Raw genomic sequence first — 24,711 nt, forward strand, 5'->3', positions numbered from 1 at the left:
ATTCTAAATCAGCTAAGACATACTGTATAAAAAAAAAGGCTATGGATCAGTGAAAAAAAGGAAAAAAATCATAAAAAAATGAAAAGTTTTTTTTTTTAACTCTAAAAATTAAAATAATGTTTCAGTTTTCTAAATATGTGTTTATTTTGACCCTATGATAATTTAAAGCCACTCAGGACGAATTTAAAGGGACCAGCACGTGCTAACATTCAGCTGTCATTCTGACAGATTTTGTTCTCCATTCTAACTAATTTTACTTTTCATTCAGTTCTCATTTCGCGCTGTTATGTAGAAAAAAATGTGTGTGATAGACGTGTATAGGAAGGAAGGATACCAATAGTATATATCATATACATGCTGTACTTTGATATTCGTTTTTCGATTTTCCAATTTTCAACATTTTGTAACATTCAAAAAGCTCTAATGAATGCAGTTTTCTCCAACCTCAGTGAAATTTTGCACACAAGTCCACAAAAGCATGTGAAGTAAACTGACACATATGTTTTCTTCTACTATTGAAAGTATTCAAATGACCATGTGTTGAGACTGTGATAAGTTTTAAAAAATTGAAAAATTGAGGATGTAAGTTTTAAAAAATTGAAAAAGTAACAACTAAAAGGGTAAATATTTTTTCCTCAAAAAGTAATTGAACAAATATGAAAATCATATGTCATAGTTTACATAGGTCTATCAGGAATAAATTAAATATAAATTTAAAGAAAAAATTATGTTAACTTTGAAAATTGGGGCAATTATAATTCAGTATTAAAAAAACAACAAAAACTAATTGGAATATCAAAGTGGAAATTTGTGTATTGCATGTCCACATAGTAAGAAATATGTGGTAAAAGTTTCAGATTAATTGGTGGAAAAATGTATAAGTTACAAATTTCACAGATCTATACCCTTAAACTAAAAACAGTAGACATACCATTAGCTCATATGAATATTTTTGTTTTCTTAGTTTAGCTCAGATATGATACAAAATTAAGTCAACTCTTGTGGCAATGGTTTGCAATGAAATTCTATTTTGTTAATAACATAGTGACGGAATTGCACTTCAAACAGATTTGCAAGCTTTAGAAAAAATGTAAATTTGTACCTAAAACTGATAGGTACCTTATTTCCGAAAAGTTCTTAAACCTGAAATTTCATGTACGAGAGCATTAACGCAGATGTAAAAAAATGCCATGTCAATTCACCCATTTCTGATTTTTTTTTGACACTAGGGGTGCTATGCATAGACATTTCGCTAGGCCCCGCTACGAGCGTGCTAAACTAGCCCTGGCTATCGACTGATTACTTGTACGGGATTTATATCATATCATATCGCTAACACTGGTTTATGAATACGAAAAACATTAGTTCGCTGATCATCCACCGGAAGCCCGTGCTAAAAATGTCTATGAATATGGCCCTAATATTCCAGGTTTCCTTAATTTTTTGGTATTTGGATGTACCCAGGGTGTTAACATATATTACAAATTTTAGAATTTTTTGACTGTATATATATTTTGTCACGAATCATCAAAGAATGAAAAATTACTGGATTTTCCCCACATCTGTAACTCCAAAACTATTACAGCTATAAAACTAATTCTGGTGTCATTTGAAATTGTAAAATGCTGATTGTAGATCTTCAAACTGAAGCTGTACCTGTTAAAGACATAACCTTAATCTCCTTTCAAGATGGCAGCAGGACTGATGAGGAAAATAGCGAATAGGCAGGACTAAACCTGAACCTCTCCTCTGCACACATGCTTATTACAATGGTGGAAGTAAATGTGACATCCTCAGTGGATCAAGACATTAGAATAAAATTCACTCAGAACTTCTAGCCAAGGCAAGAAAAGAAGAGAAATGACCACAAGTGCATCGCAGATAACATTTTCATTGCAGAAGATGAGGAAAATAGTGAAACAAATACCGGGAGTTACAAAGAGGAAATGGGCAGATGATGAACCCGTATTTACTCAACTCAGGAAGAAATGATGAAGTCTTCACCCAGTAATGAGTCTGATCCAGCTGCTCTTACAAAGTAATATGTATACTCTTGAGCAAAAAGAACAATGCAAACATTGTGATGATCTGATCCCGCAATGAAGAGTTCTCTTGCACAAAGAGCACGAGTTGATCACCACTGGTCTAATCTATCTCTTGTTCAATGCTTCAACTCTTATTCACAGATGATATTTTCGACATGATTGACGAGATGCCAAGTAATTTGTACTTCTTAGAACAAGATCACACATTGAACATGACTGCACAAGTGTTAAAAGTTTATTTAGTACTGATTGGTTAAAAAAAAAAAAACACACGCACACGCACACGCGCGCACACACACACACACACACACACACACACACACACACACACACACACACACAGAGTTGGTCACTAATACAAAAATAGTGGCTTCAAAACAGGCATCAGAATAATCAAAACCGATGTTATTAGACTGTTGACAAAGGCAGACACTATGCCGAAATGGGACGTACATGATTTGAAAATTAATAACCGAATCATCATTAGCACAACTGAATGAATCCAATCAGTTCATGTACAATGTATGTACTAAGACACATTAAGACATCTTAAATACTCACTAGATGTTACAGCACGTTTGTCTCCTATCCAAATATTAGCTGCTTCAGGTTCAGAACCAAATGCTTCAGTAGCCCATGGAATATCTCTTTCTACGTCATCAATCAACTCTGGATAATCTTCTGTAAGATTTGAGTTTTGGCGCTGGATATAAAATACTCCAGGATAATCATCACAATTTTCAAGGGCATTAAAAAACTCCGTCAGTGGCATAATCCTCTCTTCTGGAGTCACAAAATAGTCTTCCAAATGTTCTTCATTCTCTGGTCCCAACACAGTTCTTGTGGCAATAGCATCAGCATAACCATTTGGGGTTACAGCAACAGTAACCAATTTCTCACCGAGAGTATTCCTAATAAAAATAAATAATGTATTAATAATTTATAAGAGCAAAATAAGGCCCTGTCTGTGACACATCATTATACGAAACAGAGAAGGACTAAAAACACTTAGTGGCCCACAGTGAAAATGATACACTACGCATTTTAGTGCAAATATAACAAAATATCTCACATAAATAAATGTTTATCTAATTGTATGTTCTTTATGAATTCCATCCCATCATTCGTGTATATTATATACGAATCAGAAGTAAATGTTATACACAACATACTGTAAGTAATCCTGTTGCTCTCATAGAAACTCTGTATGGGAAAACTCATGCGACCATGCACGATTCTCAGTACTTGGGTGAATGGACTGACACTGTATTTAACACAGTCGAGGTATACTTTGAAAATATATGTATAGTGGGAAAGAGCCAGCAAGCTGTGTGCTGACATCTGCTCTTTATATACCTTTTTTTAGTTGGTTATTTAACGACGCTGTATCCACTACTAGGTTATTTAGCATCGATTGTATTAATGTTAGCAAGATGGTATTTGGTGAGATGAGGCCAAGGATTCGCCACAGATTTCCTGACATTTGCCTTATGGTTGGGGATATCGAGGGGAAAAAGAAAAACAACCACGTAACCAACTAAAGCGGGAATCGAACTCACTCCAAGTGTAACTCCACATAGGCAGGCCTTAGTCGACTGAGATATGCTGGTAGCTTTTTATGTATTTCTATGGTCAGTTTAACGAGTTTAAAATGTGATTCTCAGGGGGAATCTGGTGACTCATTTTCTAAAATGTTCCTATAGTTGTAGAAAGATTGTAGAAGTGTTCAACTGTTTGATCACATTGTTTTTCACACGATGTACGTGAGACCCTTGGGTGGTAATATGCCATTGTTCTCTATCAACATCTGTATAATCGCTCGTTCACTTAAGCGGCATATTTCTATAATTTTAGATGATGGTATGATAAGACTCCTATTATTCTCCCACTGAAAAAAAAAAAAAAAAAAAAGAGATTTTGTTCACTACTGGAGCCATAAGATGAGTCTTTAGATTTATTACACCATATTTTCTTAATGAATTAACAACAAAGTCAGCAATGCATACAATCACATTTTCAGAATATTCTGTCATTGAAAATGATGTAAGAATGAAGGGGCTGTAATGATTGTCTACAGTCGAAAGTTCTAGAGTCATATTGCCTCTGATTCTCAAAACACTGAGGATTATTATTACAGTGCATCAGGAGTTTGGAAAATACCATTGGGTATATAGGCATCTCCTTAGCAGACGTCCCTCTCTTTGTAATATAACTTAAATAAGTTATGTATTTTCCAACATAGATAAAATAACATAAGTAAAAATATTTCATGTATTCGGTCATTGGAAATAGAAATAAACTAATACATAGCCTAAGTCTGTTTATGAGCAATATAAAGCTTTTATATTTAAAGCAATGCTTAGTTACAGTATTTAGATTTACCTACTTCTGCTATTTTATATTGGGCCTATACGTTAGAAGATACATAAATAAGTTTAGTTATATAACAGTGAAGGGGGATGTCTGTTAAGGAGACGCCTATGTACCCAATGGTATTTTCTAAACTCCGAATGCTTCACAGAAACAATCATTTGTGCTCCCCAAACATGATGTCATGCGAACCTGCGCGAGAGTGTTCAAATTTGTACAGCACACCAGCGCCAATTGTGTGTCTAGATATATAGCTACAACGTTTTTGGTCCCGATCGCGATCAGGAGCTTAATTCTGTTTCCAGAACTAGATAATCACGCTGAGGCATGGCGCAGTGAACGAAAGTAATACTTTAGTAATCTTTGGTTTCGAATCACCTTGATTTATATTATTTAGGAAGTCGTGATAGCTTCTGCTGTGGAATTTTGTTACCTCTTCTATAGATAAACGCAAATAAATGGCTAGAAAATGACATTTGGCGACTATTAGACGTATTGGAGAAATTTAATGCAGATGTGAGAAAAATAAAAAGAAATATATTAACAAATGGCAGACGAATTATTCATATATAGAGGGCAATAGAAGGCTGCTGAAAGATGTTTCATTTAAATAAATAATGGATTACAAACTGGAACTAATTTCTTCTTTTAGATTTTTAATTTCATATATGAGAAAAAATTATGTTACAATTTCAGTCAACAACTTATCAGATTGGTACAAAAACAAGTTTTGTTACAATGATCACATTATAATTCTTGGTAGTATCCACGAATATTTTCGATTTTACAAGAAATCATCATCAGGTGAAAGCAATATGTTAGACAAGTTGAACACAAGTGAAACACAAAATATAAAATATGAAATGCATACATAATGAATAAAACAATATAGGAAACATTATCATTATTATTATTATTATGTCAAAACATTAAAAACAGCATATAAAAATTCAATAATGACATGTATTCAAGAAGTAAAGCATATGCATGTATGTCCTTCGGATTGTTAATCATAGGCGGAGTTATGGGGGGGGGGCTGCCCCCCAAACTTGTCTGAACTCTTTTTTTTTTTTTTTCTATTAACATTAGAAAATATTGAATGCAAAAGACTTTTCTTGCTTTTGCTTATGATTAAGTTTCTGTGCTTAAATTGACGAATTAATGTCTTCAGATCATGTGTCTAGACTATAATATTTATTTTAAATTTCTGAATGTATAAGAATTTCTATACCTCGTTTGAGGAATGGAAGCACTGTAATGTTTCTTTTGCAACAGCCTGTACTTCTGTGTTAGAAGTCTGCAGCGGCCATCTACGTAATTAGGTGTTAGTGAAAAAAAAACACTATAGTCCCATGTTAAAGGAGTGGAAATTTTCAGTAGTTTTCATAAAACAACCATAGTCCAAAGATTTTTTTGTGAAAACAGCCATTTTCCAGGAAGACGGTATGGTAGTAGCATTTACAAATAATATCCCATTCATAAACAAAAGCAAGAAAAGTCTTTTGAATTCAATATTTTGTAATGTTAATAGAAAAAAGCCCCCACCATAAGAGCAACACACTCCCACCCCTAAAATTGACAAATGCACATCGCAGAATTCAAGATCACCAGTAGTTCAGGAGACACTGATGAAGACATAACATCGCATCGAAACGGGCCGTCTGTCCAAGGTATATACCTTTTTCAAAAATTTTAACACTTTTTAACGTGTGACTAAACAATTTTATGTTTTTTTAGAAAAAAAAAAGAGTTCAGACAAATTGGGGGAGGGGGGTAGCGCTCCCACATACTCTTCCATAACTCTGCCTATGGTTATGCCCTACAGTAGTAGTAGACCTACAGTTGAAGCTCTATACAACTCGGTTCAAAACATCATTGTTATGGATGTAACACTGTAAGAAACATGTATACCTCAAAAATACTTTTATTAAATGATCATATTTCGATATACTGTACCACAGTCAAGCTATAATGGGGGAGGAAGTAAATGATATCCCCCGTAACCTCGTTATATCGGGAGTCTTTGGTTTTGCTTTGCATCCCCCAAGGAAATAGTTCTCTCTCTGTCTATGTTGTTAATAATTACTGGAGTGTAAACATAAAATATGTGTATGCTAGAAGTTAAAATTTGATGATGCCATATTTTATAGTAGCTGGTTACTGAAGTTCTATGAAATATTTTGTCACTCGAGTCAATGAGGTGATTAAGATATCTGAAATTAATGAAAAAGGGATTTTACGAACAATAGTTAGAAAAGAGAATTAATTGGGAAGCAACAATAGTCCTTTTCTGATAAGCTGTTGATTGAAATTGTAACATAATGTTTTCTTATTATACATTATTCAACTTATCTGAACTCTAACCTCAACATGACTTTTAAATTTTTAAATTTCAATCACCATTATGATGATATCATTGAGATTAGGGGGTTCATTTTAAAAATATGTTTTATTACAAAATAATATAAATCTTAGGCTTAATGATATAAATTATATAGGTAATAAAATCTCTTTCCAAAATAATATAAATATGACCCATTGTACAAAAAGGGACCTAAAGTCGTAAAAGGAAATTTTACAGGAGAACAAAATAATCAATAACATGTACTTAGAAATTATGCTATTAATTGTAGATTAATATTAAAATTCATTTTAAACTTTTATAAATACCTAAGTTCCCAAACCGTAATATATTCAGCCTAACTGCCAAATACTTATCTGCAAAAAAATTATGATATTACTCAGCTTCCGTTTTTCTTACACAATCATGGCAAATGCAGATGGAATATTTGCGACATACAAGCTTTTCTTTAAGTGTTACAAAATTTGTTAGTTTTATATTTTTCTGTAAAGACAGACTGTACAAAATGAAGGTGGCATGTCCTCATGATCTCTTCCTCGGTTCAATTTCTGTTACTCTCGACATGACATTACATGAAGACTGTGACAAGTTTGTACTGAGTTACTAAGACATGTAATTTTATTAGATTCAAGGCCAGTTCCTTCAAAGCACTTGCCTTGTCATGTTTTTTTTTTTAATTATTTGGCTACTGACTCTATCAATATTAAGTAGTAAACAAAATACTGTCATAATTCATATGCTATATGCAATGTAACCTTGACTTGTTTTTACAGTTAGTCCACATCTACTCCTCCATTAGTCAGTTGTAAACTGTTTCCTCCTGATTCTTTGATCGCTGATTAGCTAAGTGCTTATAAATAATAATCCAAAATTCTCCTGGTTGTGGAAATAGGTAAAATCTGAGAAAAGTTTGACTGATAAAGATGCATTACCAGAACTCAAATTAAGTCCTTTCCAAGCAGTCAATTTAACATCATTATATAGTTAAGACATACTATAATGATTGTGTCTCACATGTATGTTACTATGAATTATCAGAACTAATCTTAAAATATGTCAGAAATATTCAATGATAAAGTCTGGCAAAACAGCAGCCCGACATTCTATGTAAGTTTCTATGGCATATAAGCACTAAATATCACATTGTATTCTAATGATATTTCGAATTTTACTAATATAAATGTATTCTTTTTTTCAGATCATTCAGAATTAAATTATTTTTACTCTTGTGTTATCTTCCAGAAACTTAGAAGAAATGGAGAAATTCATACATTGATATTAATAATGATAAAGATGAGGATGATGATAATGACAACAAAGTCACAAACAAAAACAGCAATACAATGAAATATGGCAATGGTCATCTGAAGTGAAAAAACACCTTACTATATGGCTCTATGTACCTCTGATAGAGGTTCTGGCTGATATGTACATTTCTTATCAGGCAGTACATCTCACTTGACGATATGTCAGAGGAAGAACAATTGTTTGTACACATCTGAAGTCTATAGTGTAATATGTAGCTAATCGGTGATGTATGCAATGGAGAGGAAAAGGAACTGGCTACCCTACCCCATTATCTCCTGGCCTAGTTGCCTCGTAAGTGGTGTCATGTAGGTATCACTTGTGAGGTTCAAACCTGTCTTCGGACAGTTGACTAAACAACATGGTTATATGGCTCGCTAATGTCACTGAACATTTACCTATATTCAAAACAAATATCATTCGACATTTTTAATCACACCAACTTAAAAGTCTCTAACAAACGTACCTAAAATATTGAGTACTCCACTTCCCAATTGCTGGCCAGTGTTTCACAGCACCCTTCATCAGAACAGGAAGATTTGGTGCAACCCAATTACGGTAAAATTCCAATGGCGATAAGGGAGCATCTAATGTTGGAACATCTTGCGTGAGGTATAAATCTGGATGGAGAAAACAAATGTTTCACAATTATGCTTTACATTGATAACTGCAGGACTTCATACAAATATATCACATCTGAAGCATGTGAAATGACAGATTGATGACGCTTTCTAGAGTATGAAACAGAACACGAATATCATACTTATAAAGGACTGTCTCTTGCTATATTTTCATAATGGCTAGGGTTATAGTTACCATTACACACCAACTATTTTACATGGGCCCTCCCTATCCTTTACCACCATTTCAATTGATTGCATTGGTTAGAACATGAACCTGCAACCTTAGGCACGATATGCTAGACAGACATACCTTGTGTGCCTTAAACCACTCAGCTAACAAACCCAACACGATTTTACCCGCTAATGCAGGTATACAAACTCCTAGTTAACAGCTAAAAGATTTGCATGTAATAGTGGTGTAATTCTTCCAGCAATTAAAACAGTGATGTCAACAAAATAGCGAAGCAGTGACTTTCCATGCCCCCAAGCAGATCTGTCCTGGAGTAAGACTCTGTAAGACCAGGTCGTAACTCATAACTGGGATGATTTTTTTTATTGGGTTATTTTACGACGCTGTATCAACATCTAGGTTATTTAGCGTCTGAATGATATGAAGGTGATAATGCCGGTAAAATGAGTCCAGGGTCCAGCACCGAAAGCTACCCAGCATTTGCTCGTATTGAGTTGAGGGAAAACCCCGGAAAAAACCTCAACCACGTAACTTTCCTCGACCGGGATAACTGGGATGAACAGAATACAACCACATTTTCCATGTAATCCTTTCTTTTTTTGTTTTGTTCTGATATTTTCATCAAATAATAATGTGATACACATGTTTTAACACACATTTACATTATTTCATTTGTAGTAAACAATAGTCTCTATTTTACATTACAATACAAAGAACATAACAAAAACACACCAGTAATATGTCTTCTTATATTTTAATTTGGTATTTAAATGTATTAATTTCATATTAATTTATATTATAAAAGTAAATTATTTAACTGAACAGTTCCCATTTTGTATTACAATATGAAGAACATAACTAACATACACTTATTGTACATATCACCTCACACTGCAGCAGTAATATGTCACTTAAATGAAAATTCTATTTCTTCTATGTTAAACAATCTAGATCGCTGAATTTTCCCTGATTGTAATGTATTTTTGCAATTGATTTTTGACATCAACTTTGGCATGTTTGGTGATAAGGCATATACAACAGCAAATCTAAGCATAGCCTGCTAGTTATTGTCAGACAATCTGGATCTTAACCTAAGCTTGGTCAACTTCATTAGACAGAAAAATTGTTCACATAAGTATGTGCTGACGAAGACTGACATAATTTGTGCAACAAATTTACGAAACTATGAGCATTGAGCAGGATTTAAGACTTTGTAAGAGATAATGGTGTCCTCATCATTATACAGTATTTTCATTTTACAGCATTTATTAAATCAATTAGTTCTAACTGTAAGTCTGAAGGCAACTTCACCCGACTGTCCCTCTTAACATCTCTATACTTCCCCTTTTTGTGGTATCCCTCTTTCTAGCCTCCATTACGTCTCAATGTATGTAAGATACTACACATCCCTTGTTGACTGCCATCTCTGCTATAGAATGGAAGCTATGCTTTTCGTGTGCACAAATATGCCTGCACATCAATTGACATTACTGGTTTAAAGGTTAATTTTTATGAAAGAACTGTGAAATGCATTAAGTGACAGGTATGATTTTGCCAAAGACAGTTTTCACAACAAAATTTCTAAGTTGGACCTCACAAGAGCCATCACTTTTGAAGATTTCTGTGATGCTGTCAAGGCTTGTAACCTCCAAGATATTGATATGGATTAATTATATTAGGAATATTGAGTTGTGAAGACTATTATCAATGGGCCGGAGATGGTAGATATCTGTAGTGAAGACTACTACCTCAAGCTCTTCAATAATCCTGAGATCTCTTTCACTAGCCTCAAGAAAATTATTGCTTATATCTTCTCCAATCCATGCAGCAACGCATACACAAATTCCTTGATGATGATCTCAGCATGGAAAATTAAAGGAACCCTCTGTAAGTAGACACACTCAAAGCAGAGCTCCAAATCTCTATCAACATTTTTGGAATGCAAGTCCATGACAAAGACTTCCTGGCACAACAGAAAACTCCAGAAGTTGGGGGGGGGAGGGGGAAGGACTATGTCATGTGGTAAATAGATTACACACAAAATCAGTAAGAAATAATTGAATTTCATACATCATCTCTTTTTCAATGTAAGCCTAGTTTTAAAAGAATTTTATTTCCAATGTAGGTTCAAATTTTAAAATACTTTCTTAAGGTTTTAAAATTATAATAAATAAAATACTTAAAGCAGATGAACTACTATACATAAAGTGACATGGAATTCCTAAATTATTTCTACTGCACTAGTGATGAATTCAGATCAGTGTTCTCCTTCTTAGAATTTTGTAAATTGTCGCCCTAAACACAAGGTCACCAAGAAGACATCTTTAAGTCGGTTATTTTTATTTCCACAAGTGTACCCTGACATAAGTTGCAGATTTCTTATTAATATTCCATAAATTTACAGAATTAATCTTTTATTAATAAATACAGCTTAATAGAATTGAGTTCCAATGTATTTAATATCAAAATATTTCAAGGAAAAATATAAGACATAAACAGCGTGAAAAAAAAAGTTTTTAACTCTCCATTTACTATGTGTAACATTAAAAAATGTTCAACAAAAAAGTTTCCATTTATGGGGATGCAGACCAGAGTAGTGATAATTCTGTTAGAATATTTCACAACATGGCAGTGTTCATTCTTAAGTAAACACTGTGACTTATATGACACACAAAGTGGTTAAGAGTTAAGCTTTCTCTAAGTATTTTAGTTCAAGTACCATACCAGTACCATTATTCCATGAGTTATGTAAAAGAAAGTGATTTTTTTTTTTTTAATTTTCATAAACTATTAATTAAAAACCTACACTCAAAGCAAATGTGAACATATGAGTGTTTAGTAAATTCTCAAAGCCTCATATTACAGATAGTGTGATTACACTCATGTATCGTAGTACTCTGTTAATAATTATGTAAATATGGACAGAGAATTTCATATGTGTTTCAGTACAATAGGGAAACATATTATACAATCCAATTTAATTTACCTTTCGCATCTGTGGATAAACGCTTGAATGACTTCAAAACACTTCCTACTACTGCCATTCCTGCAGCTGAAAACAAATAAAAAGTAATGTTTAATGGTTCTGTATCAACTAAGTGGATATTTAGCTTTGGTAGAATTGGTCATAGCAAAATGGTTTTTGGCGAGTTGAGTTTGATGGAACACAATGGAATTATTTAACATTGGTGTTAAAATTGGGGGGAAAACCTTGAAAAAAAATCTAAGCAGGATTCGAAACCATGCTTAAGCATAGCCACAAAGCATTAACACCTAATACATGGCAATGTTCTCAATATATAATATAGTGGTATGAAATTGCAAAAATGCCATGACATGCTGCATTAACAATAACACTTCAATTGATGATTCTCTGAACTGCAGATGTCTCTAAGAATTTACACACATTTTGATTACACAACTTTTAATACTATATCACTTCGGAATATATAGGTTTATTGCATTAGCGTATTAAATATTGGGTTACAGTACCTTGTTGACTAGTTTCAGCCTGTTGTGGGCTATTTGTAGAAGATATTCCTATATATACACCTATATATTCCGAAAAGAATTTACAGTTCTGTATGAATTCATGTCAGATTTCTAATTTATTTTTAAATACCTATTTAAGAAAAACTTCAAATATAGCATTAATTACATAAGACACAATATAATTGAAAAGAGACTAACCTCACATTACCTAAACTCTATTATCAGAGGAGTCATTCACATGTTCGGTATCAATACTACTGTATTAAAAAATTTTGTCACATTGTCTTTTAGGGTTTTGGCAGAGTTACAGATTACCTTATTGTGGCATTTCTTTCTCTATCACCCAGTCACGCTTCCAACCTGTTCTGTTTCTTTTGAAAAAAAAATATTCCCTGGGGTATAGGCCTACACTAAAGACAGTTTTAACCATTGTGCTGTGAATAATCCACTGGTGTGCCATGAGAAAATGACAAAAGCAAGAAATAATAATGCAGACATATATTGCTAAAGAAAACACGTTGTATATCTTCGTCGTCATATTAGTCTCTGTTCCTCCATACAAAAAATATCCATGTGTTCTCTTTCAAATAGCCAATGTTGAATATGTTGATGTTTTGTCGTAGAACTGGCCTTTTTCCTCATTAGATATAGAGAAATAACTTGGGAATTGTCACATATAAAAGCAAACCTCCCTTTGTTTTCCTCGTATTCTCCTTGTTCTTGTATTTCCCACCTTCTCCTTATTTTCCCTTTGTTCTCCTTGCATTACCCTTGTTCTCCTTATATTCCCCTTCTTTTATCGTATTCCCGTTATGCTCTTAGTATTCCCTTGTTCTCCTTGTATTCTCCTATTGACTTAGAATTACGTCTTTCTCCTCACTTTGTCTGGGGGAAGGGTAACTTTGGAACTGTCATATAAAATGCAACACCACCTCCTCTTTTTCTTTGTCTTCTTTGTATTCCTCTTGCTATTGTCTTCCATTTGTTCTCCTTGATTTCTTCTTGTATTCTCCCTTTCTTTTAGTATTTCTACTGTTCTCATTGTATTGCCCTTCTTCTTTCTTTTATTATCCCTTCATTCCCCTTGTTCTCTTTGTCTTTCTTTCGTTTCTCTTTTATTCGCCTTCCCATGTTTTTTCTTTTATTATTCTTGCACTTCCCCTTTTCTCGTTGTCTTTCTTCCATTCTCTTTCTCTTCCATTCAACTTGTTCTCCATGCATTCCCTTATATTCCCCTTGTTCCTTTCATACTTGTCTTAGGTGTATGTTCTAATGCACTCCTGTAGTCCCCACAAATTGTTACTAATTACTAACATAACATGAGGGAGGTCCAGGATGAATTAATAGGGAAATAGTCAGTTTCACAATATTGCGTCCTGGACCTCTCGAGTACTATATTTGTAACACGTGGAAGGGACTACAACAGTGCATTAGAATATACAGGTAAAAAACGATTACCGGAATGTTGAAAGTGTTTGTGGCTGCAGATTAAAATCACATGTTTATCACTAAACATACTTCACAAAAGCTAATGAAGGAAAAGATGATTCTACCCTTTTCCGTGTAGCTTTTCTGGAGAATTAGCATAATTACGATAATTTTATGATCGTATGTTATAATTCGTGTTCAGGGTTATGGTAATATGGAAAGACCTGGAACAACTCCACTTTAACGTACGTAATCTAATTTTCTACTGTGGGACGTAAAAACACTCACTGTAATTTTAAATGGACAAATTGAGAAATAACGTTAATATTTCGCGAATAGTGACCATGAGTACTTTTTAATAGAAGAACATAGGAACGTGAATCGCTGCAGAAAATACCGGTAGTACGTTCTTTTATGCGTTTCGCTTTTGTTTAACGCACGGATTTAAAGTAGTTGCACCGAATGTAACCATGCGTTTTTTAAAGCGAAACGTTAAGCGTTTTTTAAGCGAAAAGTGAAGCGCTGCTGCAAATTCGTTTTTATATGTCTCGCTTTATTTAGCTTTACAAAACCGCTTTAAAAATGACACACACACAGCCAGTGTTGCCAACAGTTCGTATAATTCCGCTGGATGACTTTCGAAAAACCCGCGATTTTCTAGCAAATATCTCTAGATTTTAATGCATATTTATTAAATAATAATAATAATAATAATAATAATAATAATAATAATAATAATAATAATGAAGATTAGGGCATCCACCCGTCAATGTGACGACATCCGTCCGCCAATGTAACGAATATTCCATACTTTTTTCGTTCCCAATGTGGCGCTGTAAAGGAATTTTGAACACTTTTATCACAGACACAACATATTTAAATTCTTATTGCACTATATATGCTACCGTTAAAACCCAAAATTCGACAAAACCATTTTCAACCAGTAAAAAGTAATTTTAAAATGTAGATAGATAGAAAGCGAATTTTCGTAAGATCTAGAATCAATGACAGGTTAGGTTTGGTTTGTATAGGTTTTTTTTAGACTTTTACCAAACAAAAACCTAAACAAACCAAACCTAACCTGACATTGATTCTAGATTATACGAAAACTCACTTTCTATCTTTATTTGCTTAAACTAGTTTTTACTAGCTCAAGCTGGTTTTGACGGATTTCGGGTTTTAACGGTAACATATATAATATATATAATACGGAATTATCACTACATTAACACATCCATTATTTCACAGAACACACACTGAACGAATTAAACGTAATTATGAAAGCCGCTTATAAACCTAATATGAATTTCATTTCAGAAATTTTAAAGAATTAAACGTAATTATGAAAGCCGCTTATAAACCTAATATGAATTTCATTTCAGAAATTTTAAAGATTAAAAACCGCTAGTATTCCCGCTTAGCGGGATAATATAATTTTACCGGCAAGATGGTTATCCAAAAAAGCTAGATTTAGCGGGAAACCCACTGAATTGGCAACACTGTATACAGCATTAAAAAAGCACGGTTACAAACTACAGTCGCTAATCGCGATTATCTCCGACCGCAAAATGTGGTCCTGTCTGGTCAACAGCTGAATTATCATATAGGAAACAATTTTCTATATGTACAAACATCAAAGTCTAGTACACAGTCTACTATATATACAGTCGCGAAGCTCAATACGTAGTAGATATGCAAACATTAGATAGTTGCTCACCACTAGGATCGCTAATATCGCCTCATTACCGGACTCTGCTCATTACAGGCAATGCAAAATAGTACCGTCACAGTCTCTTGTGTCTAGCACCCTCAAAACTCAAGCTTCGTGACTGTATATAGTAGACTGTGGTCTAGTATATACAGTCACGAAGCTCAATACGTAGTAAATATGCATCTATAGATAGTTGCTAACCATTAGGATCGCTACTATTGCCTCATTAGACAATGCGAAATAGTACCTGCACAGTCTATTGTTCCTAGTACCCTCATGAACCCAAGCTTCGTGAGTGTATATACTCGACTGCTTACATGTTTGTTTCCCTCCTGGACCACAGGTTAAATTACTGTATTTAGCTTGCTGTATCCTGTAGTTGTTCAAGTGGAGCTTCTGTCACAGCTAAACAGCAAACAATTCCAACAAAATAGTCTGTTACACTTAACACTTTCAGTAAAGCAATCGCATCTTTCGTAATTGGTATTGTGAAAATGGCGAGTAATATTCTTTTGTTGCTGAATTAAATAATTATCACCAGACATAATCAAAGCTTTTTATTACACTTATATACACGTACACAATGTAACTACAAAGTACCGGTACAAACATACGCGAGAGAAGCAGTACGTTTTACAATCATTCGACTTCGCGCACACAGCCAGCCCAGACAGGTTACCGGCTGCTTGGGGTACATGCAACTACCACAGTTTCGTGAGGCGACCCTCATTGGTTAGAAGTTATGATGACGTGCTGACCTGCATTTTGCACCTCTGACAGCTCGGGACCGCAGTATGTGCATTGTATATGCCCCATCACGCGACTTACAATTAACAAAACGTATTCAGAAACGTTTCAGGACTTTATGATTAAATAAACAAAAAGCTTAATCATGGATTTACGTAGATATCGTGATTCTTATAATCAAGCAGTGCTGCCCAAGCCGTACTTGGGTTGCTTGGGTGGACTGCACGTCACTGCTTCTTATGTAGTAGCTCGGTAGCATAGTGAAATTGATAAAAATTTTTGCCGTGGAAGCCTATAAGATTGAACAAACTGTTATATGTGATCTGGGATTACATGTAGATCTAGGTTTCGTTCACTATTGCATGCATTGCTTGACTGCTGAAAAGTGAAAGAAAAGTTGAAACGTGTAGATACACCGATACACCTTAATATATACAGTCGCGCAACTCCAACACTTTTTTTTTTCGGAATATAATGTATATACATGATTTCATGTGTTAATTAACTACGTTACCTTGTTGATTAGTTTCAGCCTATGGGCTATCCTCAGAACTGGATGGTCTTCACGCTTTCTAATTGCGTTTCCTGCGTGTTTAAGATGTCAAAAATATTGTTTCGCTTTTATATATTCTTGGTTAAGTTGCCCCATGTTTTAACTCCTTTCAGAATTTATCTTTTTAAAGTATATATTTTCTTTCTTTTAATTTCGACCTATGGTTTCCTTTTAAGAATGGAATGTATAAAAAAAAGCGTTATAATAAACCTTTCAACAATTAATTTGGTAAGAATATATAATTTTTTATACGACAGACCTCTCACATCTAGGGTTACCAGACGTCCGGAAAATTCCTGACATGCTCTACATTTCAGCCTTCTGTTCGAGGTCCGGAGGGAAAGTCATTGGCATTCAAAGTTCTGGCGTTGGCGTTCTGATCATCAGCGAACTACCTATTCACGGGAAGTCATAACCAAAGATATATCAAATTGACAAACTTTGAAATAAATCCGCTAGTTCTCAATAGGTGGGCCCAAGGAGCACAGTACTTTTTTGGTGTGCCAAATACGCAAAAGTTTACCATTACAACATTATGTAGGATGTAACTACATTTAACACATAAAATCCATAAAAGATGACAAAATTCCAACAGAAACACATGTTTCTACAGTAGCGTGCAAATTAATCCGAACACGACATATTTTTACATTTTCTGTCATTGTTGGCCTCACAGCTGCTCATACCGCTTTAATTGACATCTGTAGTACGTGTAATTCCATTGTTGAAGATCTGTCGTTATTATTTTTTTTTTATAATATGTGACATTTTGCCTGTCGTTTTGTACTTATAAGCATTTCAGTTGTGTTGAAGACTTAATACTGCAATCCTGTGTACATTCTGTCGTCTTCACAAATGGATACAACTCCACGAAAACGGTCTAAAATTATAACATTAGCAGAGCATTCTTCTATGACACAGAGGCAAATTGCTGCAGAATGTCACATCGGTTTGGCTACTGTTAATTCGATCATAAAACGATACAGGGAGACTGGATCCATCACACCCCAGAAAAAAGGAAACTGTGGCCGGAAAAGGAAGACTTCACCTGCAGATGATCATTTAATTGTCAGGAAAAGTAAATTAAATCCTACACTAACTGCCGTAAAGTGGGGTGACTTTGAACGCTGAGGTGACTTTGAACAGTAATTTAGCGCCTTTCTAAATTAAATGCTGTACCCTATTGCGAAAGAACTGAACTAGTTTATTGACAACTTAAACAGTTATATCGCAATTGGGTACAGCATTTAATTTAGAAAGGTGCTAAATTACTGTTCAAAGTCACCCCGGCGTTCAAAGTCACCCCTCTTTACGGTGCTGTCGACTTAACCCGCGAGTTAATGGCTACCACTGGGGCGAATATTCACGTCACAACAGTGCGGCATAGGCTTTTGGAAGCTGGACGAAGGGCTCGTAAGCCTATTAAGAAGCAACTGCTAACCCCTGTTATCTGCAAAAAAACTCTTAATGTGGGCAAAATTACATCAACACTGGACAGTGAATGACTGGAAGAATGTACTTTTTTCTGATGAGTCTCATTTCGAGGTCCACGGCCACCGTGTTTCTTACGTACGGAAAGGATCCGAAAAAGTAACAGCAGCTCATCTCCAACAAGCACCCAAATACCCCCCTAAAGTAATGTTTTGGGGTTGTTTTACACATGAAGGGCCTGGAGCATTAATACCTATCAAGGGAATGATGAATTCTGACAAATATATTCACTTATTGGAAACCAGAATCGTACCCCAGCTGCAAAAATCATTTCCGGATGGCAGAGGTGTGTTCCAACAAGACCTGACACCATGCCATACGTCTCGAAAAACTACAGAATTCTTCAACAAAAAGAATATTCAGGTACTCCCCTGGCCAGGCAACTCACCCGACATCAACCCCATTGAGAACTTGTGGTCAATTTGCAAAAGAAGAATGCAAAAAATGGATTGTTCTACAAAGGAAAAGACGATTTCTGCCCTCATTGGTGTATGGTTTCGCGATGAAGAAATGAAGAATATTTGTGGGAAATTAGTGGAATCCATGCCAAATCGTCTCAGAGCTGTTATTAGGAACAAGGGAGGCCACATAGATTACTGAGGTATGTCTTAGATCCTTTTTTTTTTATCCCGTTTGAGTGTTTTTGCATAAGTAATTACGTTGTTCGGATTAATTTGCACGCTACTGTATTAGGATTAGAAACAATCTGTAATGGGATAAGATGGCGCGGAGTCACAGCAGCAAGCTTCAGTCATACCAGTAGGAAGATGGGAATAATGTCAATCTGTGATGTGATCGAGGCAAACACGAAAAAAAGCAAGAAACGTAATCTGAAGAAAAAAAAACAACTCACCGTGGGAGCCAGGTTTTAGTTGTATTCCACTTATGATTTAATTTCTTCTTAAAAATGTTGGCAACACGAGCACATATGGGGGCTTGAAGGCTTCTGCAATATAACATAATTAAATTTACGATTGGTTTTCATACTGTACCAAATTACTCGAGTTGAAGCGATAGTAGGCCTATAGTACGCTCGGTTATCGTTATATGCACCGTCTGAACCAGGCTTAACTCTTGATTGTTATAATTTTCGTATTTTATCCAACGAGTTAGTATCTAACTCGTTGATTTTATCACATCGCGAACCCATTCAACAATTTTCCCCATGTTGTACGTTTGGCGGTATATTTTAGTGCTGCATGGTGGGTAAAATCTGACGAACGTAAACGTCACATGACCTCGACATAAGGTTTCCGGTGTCAGTGATGAATTTAAGGATTTTATGTTCGATGATTTCTGTGATAGCATAATTTGGTACAAGATTAATATAGGCATGTAATCGCTGTTAATGAATTATTTAATATCATTTAACATACTGTACATAAGTTATTAAATACATACATTATTGCTAATGTGGACCCTGTCATGGCACTTAGAAAAGTCAAAGGAAACTTTGAACGTATGTTTGATAAAAATTTAACGGATTTAGTTCGTGGAATACGAAATAACAAAGACAATGAGGTTAGTATGCATTGATTTAAGTGGTGTTTAAATCTTACAGATTTAAGCTGTTGTTTTGAGATTGTAAGGAAAACTAAAACAGGTTAGGTTTTAAGATGGCATCATACTACTGAAGAACTTATATTTCAGGCAAAATACATTGCCCAGTGTATTGAAGAAATTAAGCAAGAATTGCGGCAGGACAACATTGCTGTTAAGGCAAATGCTGTCGCCAAACTCACATACGTAAGTATTAAGTTTGTTATACGGATGAAAATGAAATGTTGAAAATTAGCTCAACTTTGAAAACTTAGGAGAATGAAAGAAGTTCCGCGAGAAACAAAAGATTTATGATTATGAGAATTTGAGGTTGTTGTAAAAGAGTGTTAAATTGGTAGAAAAGGTAATTCGATGTAATGTCATTTTTCCTCTCTCTCTCTCTCTCTCTCTCTCTCTCTCTCTCTCTCTCTCTCTCTCTCTCTCTCTCTCTCTCTCTCTTAAAACTATATATTTTTATTATTTGCACTTTATTTCTCTCTCCCTTTTCTACTTCTATAATTTTTTTTTTTCGTATTGTCTTATCTATTTTGTTTTACTCCTTACTGTTTTTAAATCTTATTTAATCCAAGTAGATATCACTTTAAATTATCATATGTACAGCCACTAGAATTCGGTCCAACAACTTTTCGATTTGTAGTCAGACGCTTATCACTGAGTTATGAAACGATTTAGCAGACTCACTTCAAAATATTTCACTTAATATTAATTCTTGTTTATAAGTGTACATATCGACAGATGGCGCCAAACTATAAAATATGTACTTTATGGAAATTGTTCCTTGTGTCCTGCAATATTTGATTGAAATTGTATAGACGAGCCAAGTACAGCCATTCCACAGTAAAGGAAGTTACAGTTAAAGAGTTCTTTTCAATACAAAGTAGAAATTTTTGATATGTATTTAAAAACAAAATTGTTATAACTGTATACAATCTATTAGAAAGCCTGTTGCTTCAATCCTTTGAAAGTGGAAGTGGTACATATTATAGAACAAGGTGTAAATGGAGTATTTCATTCATGTAACATACGGACACAATGTAGATATCCACCTCATTATTACATATTTAAGATTAAATTTCTGTGATTTTATTTGAAGTTCGTCAATACAGTGTGAAGTATCTTGTTCTTTAGTCTTTTATGTAAATATACCTGAAACGTTAAATTAAAATAATATATATATATTTTTTTCAGAATTTATTACTCATGCATAAGTGAGAGAGAATGGAAAGGACATAACGGACAGGACAGTTTGGTTGCTGAAGGTCATGAATTAGAGAATACCAGATTGCTTAAACATTTATTATATATTTTCTGTATTGGAACTGTTTTCTTCAGCAGTATAACTTCTACTTAAAACCTTGTATTTTATTTATTAGGCCTAACGTTACAAATTTTATTATTCTCTAAATTGTATTACTGTTCCCACATTTTGTTGAAGGAAATTTAGGCCTATAAAAAATCCTTCTCACAAACTGAATAAGTTGAGGTTGAGGAAGACACGTTTACTAGAAAATATGATATGGAACTTTACGTTTTTTGGTAGATTGAGGGTTTTCGTAAGGTCGAGAATTAGTGACAGGTTAGGTTAGGTTTGTTGAGGCTTTTGGTATGCCGAGCATATACAGTTATCGTTGCCATCTTTAGGGCTGTATCATAGTCTTCAGTAATCCCTGGAAGGCTACCTAGAATGTGATTAAAATATACAAAAACACATAGTGCTTATTGATTTTGAACACTTTTCCACCAGAACTGTTAGCAGTAAACATAAGCATTAATTTCACATCTTTATCCTCTAAACTTTCTTGAGATATTCCAACATTTTGATCCTTTCTCTCGGTCTTTCTTCGACAAACTGGACCAATAAGTGTATTTTTCTTCTTTTATTTCACTTTTCTTATCTTTAATGGCATTTCCATTTCAGCATCACAATCACTGTTCACTACAGAATACTGAATATTTATCATCGGATAAATCATCGTTTACCATTGCATAGGCTATAGGCTAGTTACATCTTTTAGCCAAGCAACACACATGAAAATAGTCACTTTCTCATGGCTCCAGTGAGTGCTCTGAATTTCGTCGTGACTCACCGCAGAATAGTTTTCTGCATAGCCGAATTGAAGGAATAAAGGTTAATGCTCACTAGCACTGGAATGGAACAAAGAGGAAATATTCTGTGAGAGATGTATGCTTGTTTTTTAAATGGTACACGCTCACTTGTCCAAACGGAATCAATCGACTGCCAGTCCTGATGGACAGGAGTCTCGCGATGGAAATGGGGCAGATGCTGCTTAGTTTCCTTGGGATGAGTGCCCACCATTACCATCATATAAGGCAACAGAATATGACCACTTGGAACTGGGCTGGGACAAATGGTGCTTAGGATGGGCACTCCCCATTACCTTCATATAAGCCAACAGAACATGACTAACTGGAAAAGGGGAAGATGCTGCTTGGTTTCCTTAGGATGGGCACTCCCCATTACCATCGTATAAGCCAACAGAATATGACTACCTGGAATCGGGGCAAATTCTGCTTAGTTTCTTTGGAGTGGACACTCCCACTACCATCATGTTAGCCAGCCATGGGCATTATTTTCTGTTATATTAGGCACTGGATTTGAAATACTTGGTTTACTAGGTGGACAGAGTAGGATGGGAAATATAAACAGTGGCCTGTGTCACCTTATCATAATCGTTAATGCAGTTGCTGATGAATTATTAGGAACCATGGAAAACACAATGACAAAATGCACATGATGAAAATCGTCAACAGCTTTGATGACTAGTACAAATTAAATTATGGTTTATTTAACGATGCTCGCAACTGCAGAGGTTATATCAGCATCGCCGGTGTGCAGGAATTTTGTCCTGGAGGAGTTCTTTTACATGCCAGTAAATCTACTGACATGAGTCTTTCGCATTTAAATATACTTAAATGCCATCGACCTCAGCTGAGATCGGACCCACAACCTCGAGCACAGAAGGCCAGCACTATACCAACTATGCTACCGAGGGTGACTGATCAGTACAAGTAAACTCTTGGATCTGTATCAGCTTGACAAGTAATTAAGCAACACATGGAAACACTGAGCAGTGTTAGCATATCATTTCAAAGGATAGAAGAATTCATAGGTGATTATCATTCAGTTCTTGACCTGAACCTGGATCCTCTGAATCACTAATTACCTTGGAAACATAATTCTTCGCTACAACAATTTCTTCTTTTTGTAATATGTTTATATTAAGTTTTTTGAAGTAATTGCAATAAATTATTAAGGTCAGTGCTTAACATTTCTGCTGTTACATAAGGGCTGTTCTCTTGAAACCTGCTCAGTTCTTGCAATATGTTATTGATGGTTTCAACAAACATGCTCTTTATGTTTTGACTTTCGAGTACTGATGGCTCATTAATTCTTTCATAAGTGATGTAATATTCTAGTTTTTTTTTTTTTTTTGCTTACTTTCCAAATTCGTTTGTTCTGAGTTCTTTCTTGGTCTTCACTGAGCAAATGGAGGTTTTCTTCCATGCGCTTATGAACTTTTTCTTCTAGTATCTTTTAGTCTCATTATTTTATACACATTTGTCAGCAGGGTACAAAATTTCAAGCACCTCTTCATAAAAGTCAAAAGAAAACGGTGTTTTTTTGTTTACTGTTTCCAGATAACAAGGACATCATAATGACTGGGCCATCTTTGGCGTAAAACTGTACCAATGCCTTTCTTTCATACATCTCTCTCACTTTTCCTTTTTTCGAGAAATTTTAGAGCATTGCATATTGTTCAAAGAAATTGTGAATTTCTTTGGTATCAACAGCTGTTTCAACAAGAAGTAATCGATTATTAAAGCAATGAACATATGGAATTCTTTTGTTGAGATTTCCTTGTATGATGCTGTGCTTTCCACCTCTTTACCAGACATTACATTAACCTCAACATAACATTGACTAAGAATGTATTTTGAATTGGTTCCATATTTTTGTAATGTTCTGTGCACTAGCTAAGCTAAGGTCTGAGCATCAACTGTTTTGGTTATCTGTACAGATAATATTTTTTCATCGAAGCTTTAACATATTACACTCCAATAGCAATAATTTAGATTTTATGTGACAATATTATTATTTTTTTATGAAAATTTGTTTTAGTTTTGAAACTCTCTTCAATGTATAATTATAGAAATCTGTCAAGATTCCATATTCTATTTCATTTTTACTACTGTATGTTTCCTCAATGATACCAGTAGTTCATGTGTTACAGTTCAAATAAAGGTGACAGACAATGCCCATTTTCCATTAGTACTTTTTCATTCAGTAATGTTGAAACTGACAGTTCCTTCTGTTTTCGCATTATTTCCAATTACACATAGCCAATTGCGCTTTTGATTTTTCATGACCATAGAATCCCTTTCCCTTGTCCATTGCTCTCTCCAGTTATTGAAGCCCTTGATTGTAAGGTTAAATTTTGGTCTCATTTTGACCGAATGATTTACAAATATTGAAAAATGCATTGTCTAAGTGAAAGCTCAAACTTTAACCTCTTTTGTATCAATACCTGTTAAGGAATCTTATATAAAGTGAGTAACTGATCCACTGCTGTCTGCTGTGATGCACAAGATGTGACATTACTATCTACAGCACTTGGTGATTCATTTTCAAGTTTGTCCTCAGCCCCATCCACGTCAATGGTTTTGTTATTTGTTATGTTTTATAATATCTTAGTCCATTTTCACAGATAGAGTGGGACAACATTCTGACACACTGGCGACACTGATATAGCCTCTGCAGTTGCGAGCATCATTAAATAAACAATCATTTTCTTTTCTTTCACAGATAGACTGT

General features: G+C 34.6%; 2 protein-coding genes across 10 annotated transcripts in view; one reads left to right on the plus strand and one right to left on the minus strand.

Moving 5' to 3' along the window:
• The window catches only part of LOC138707642 (bifunctional peptidase and (3S)-lysyl hydroxylase Jmjd7-like), a 36,748-nt gene extending 17,329 nt beyond the window's left edge, over window positions 1-19,419 (minus strand). Inside the window, exons 1-5 of one of the 9 annotated variants that reach the window (XM_069837333.1) lie at window positions 13,906-14,405; window positions 13,317-13,667; window positions 11,882-11,947; window positions 8,549-8,702; window positions 2,607-2,956 (exon numbers count right to left, since the gene is read on the minus strand). In XM_069837333.1, coding sequence (XP_069693434.1) covers window positions 2,607-2,956; window positions 8,549-8,702; window positions 11,882-11,939 — 562 coding nt within the window. In that variant the 5' untranslated portion in view covers window positions 11,940-11,947; window positions 13,317-13,667; window positions 13,906-14,405. The other 8 variants (XM_069837329.1, XM_069837328.1, XM_069837334.1 and 5 more) reach the window with 8 other exon arrangements.
• A 30-nt stretch (window positions 19,420-19,449) lies between these two features.
• The window catches only part of LOC138707640 (AP-3 complex subunit delta-1-like), an 84,904-nt gene continuing 79,642 nt past the window's right edge, over window positions 19,450-24,711 (plus strand). The window contains exons 1-2 of the mRNA XM_069837325.1: window positions 19,450-19,838; window positions 19,968-20,063. Coding sequence (XP_069693426.1) covers window positions 19,743-19,838; window positions 19,968-20,063 — 192 coding nt within the window. The 5' untranslated portion in view covers window positions 19,450-19,742. The remainder of the gene's footprint in view (window positions 19,839-19,967; window positions 20,064-24,711) is intronic.

The sequence above is a fragment of the Periplaneta americana genome, chromosome 10, assembly GCF_040183065.1.
Source record: "Periplaneta americana isolate PAMFEO1 chromosome 10, P.americana_PAMFEO1_priV1, whole genome shotgun sequence".
Lineage (NCBI taxonomy): Eukaryota > Metazoa > Arthropoda > Insecta > Blattodea > Blattidae > Periplaneta > Periplaneta americana.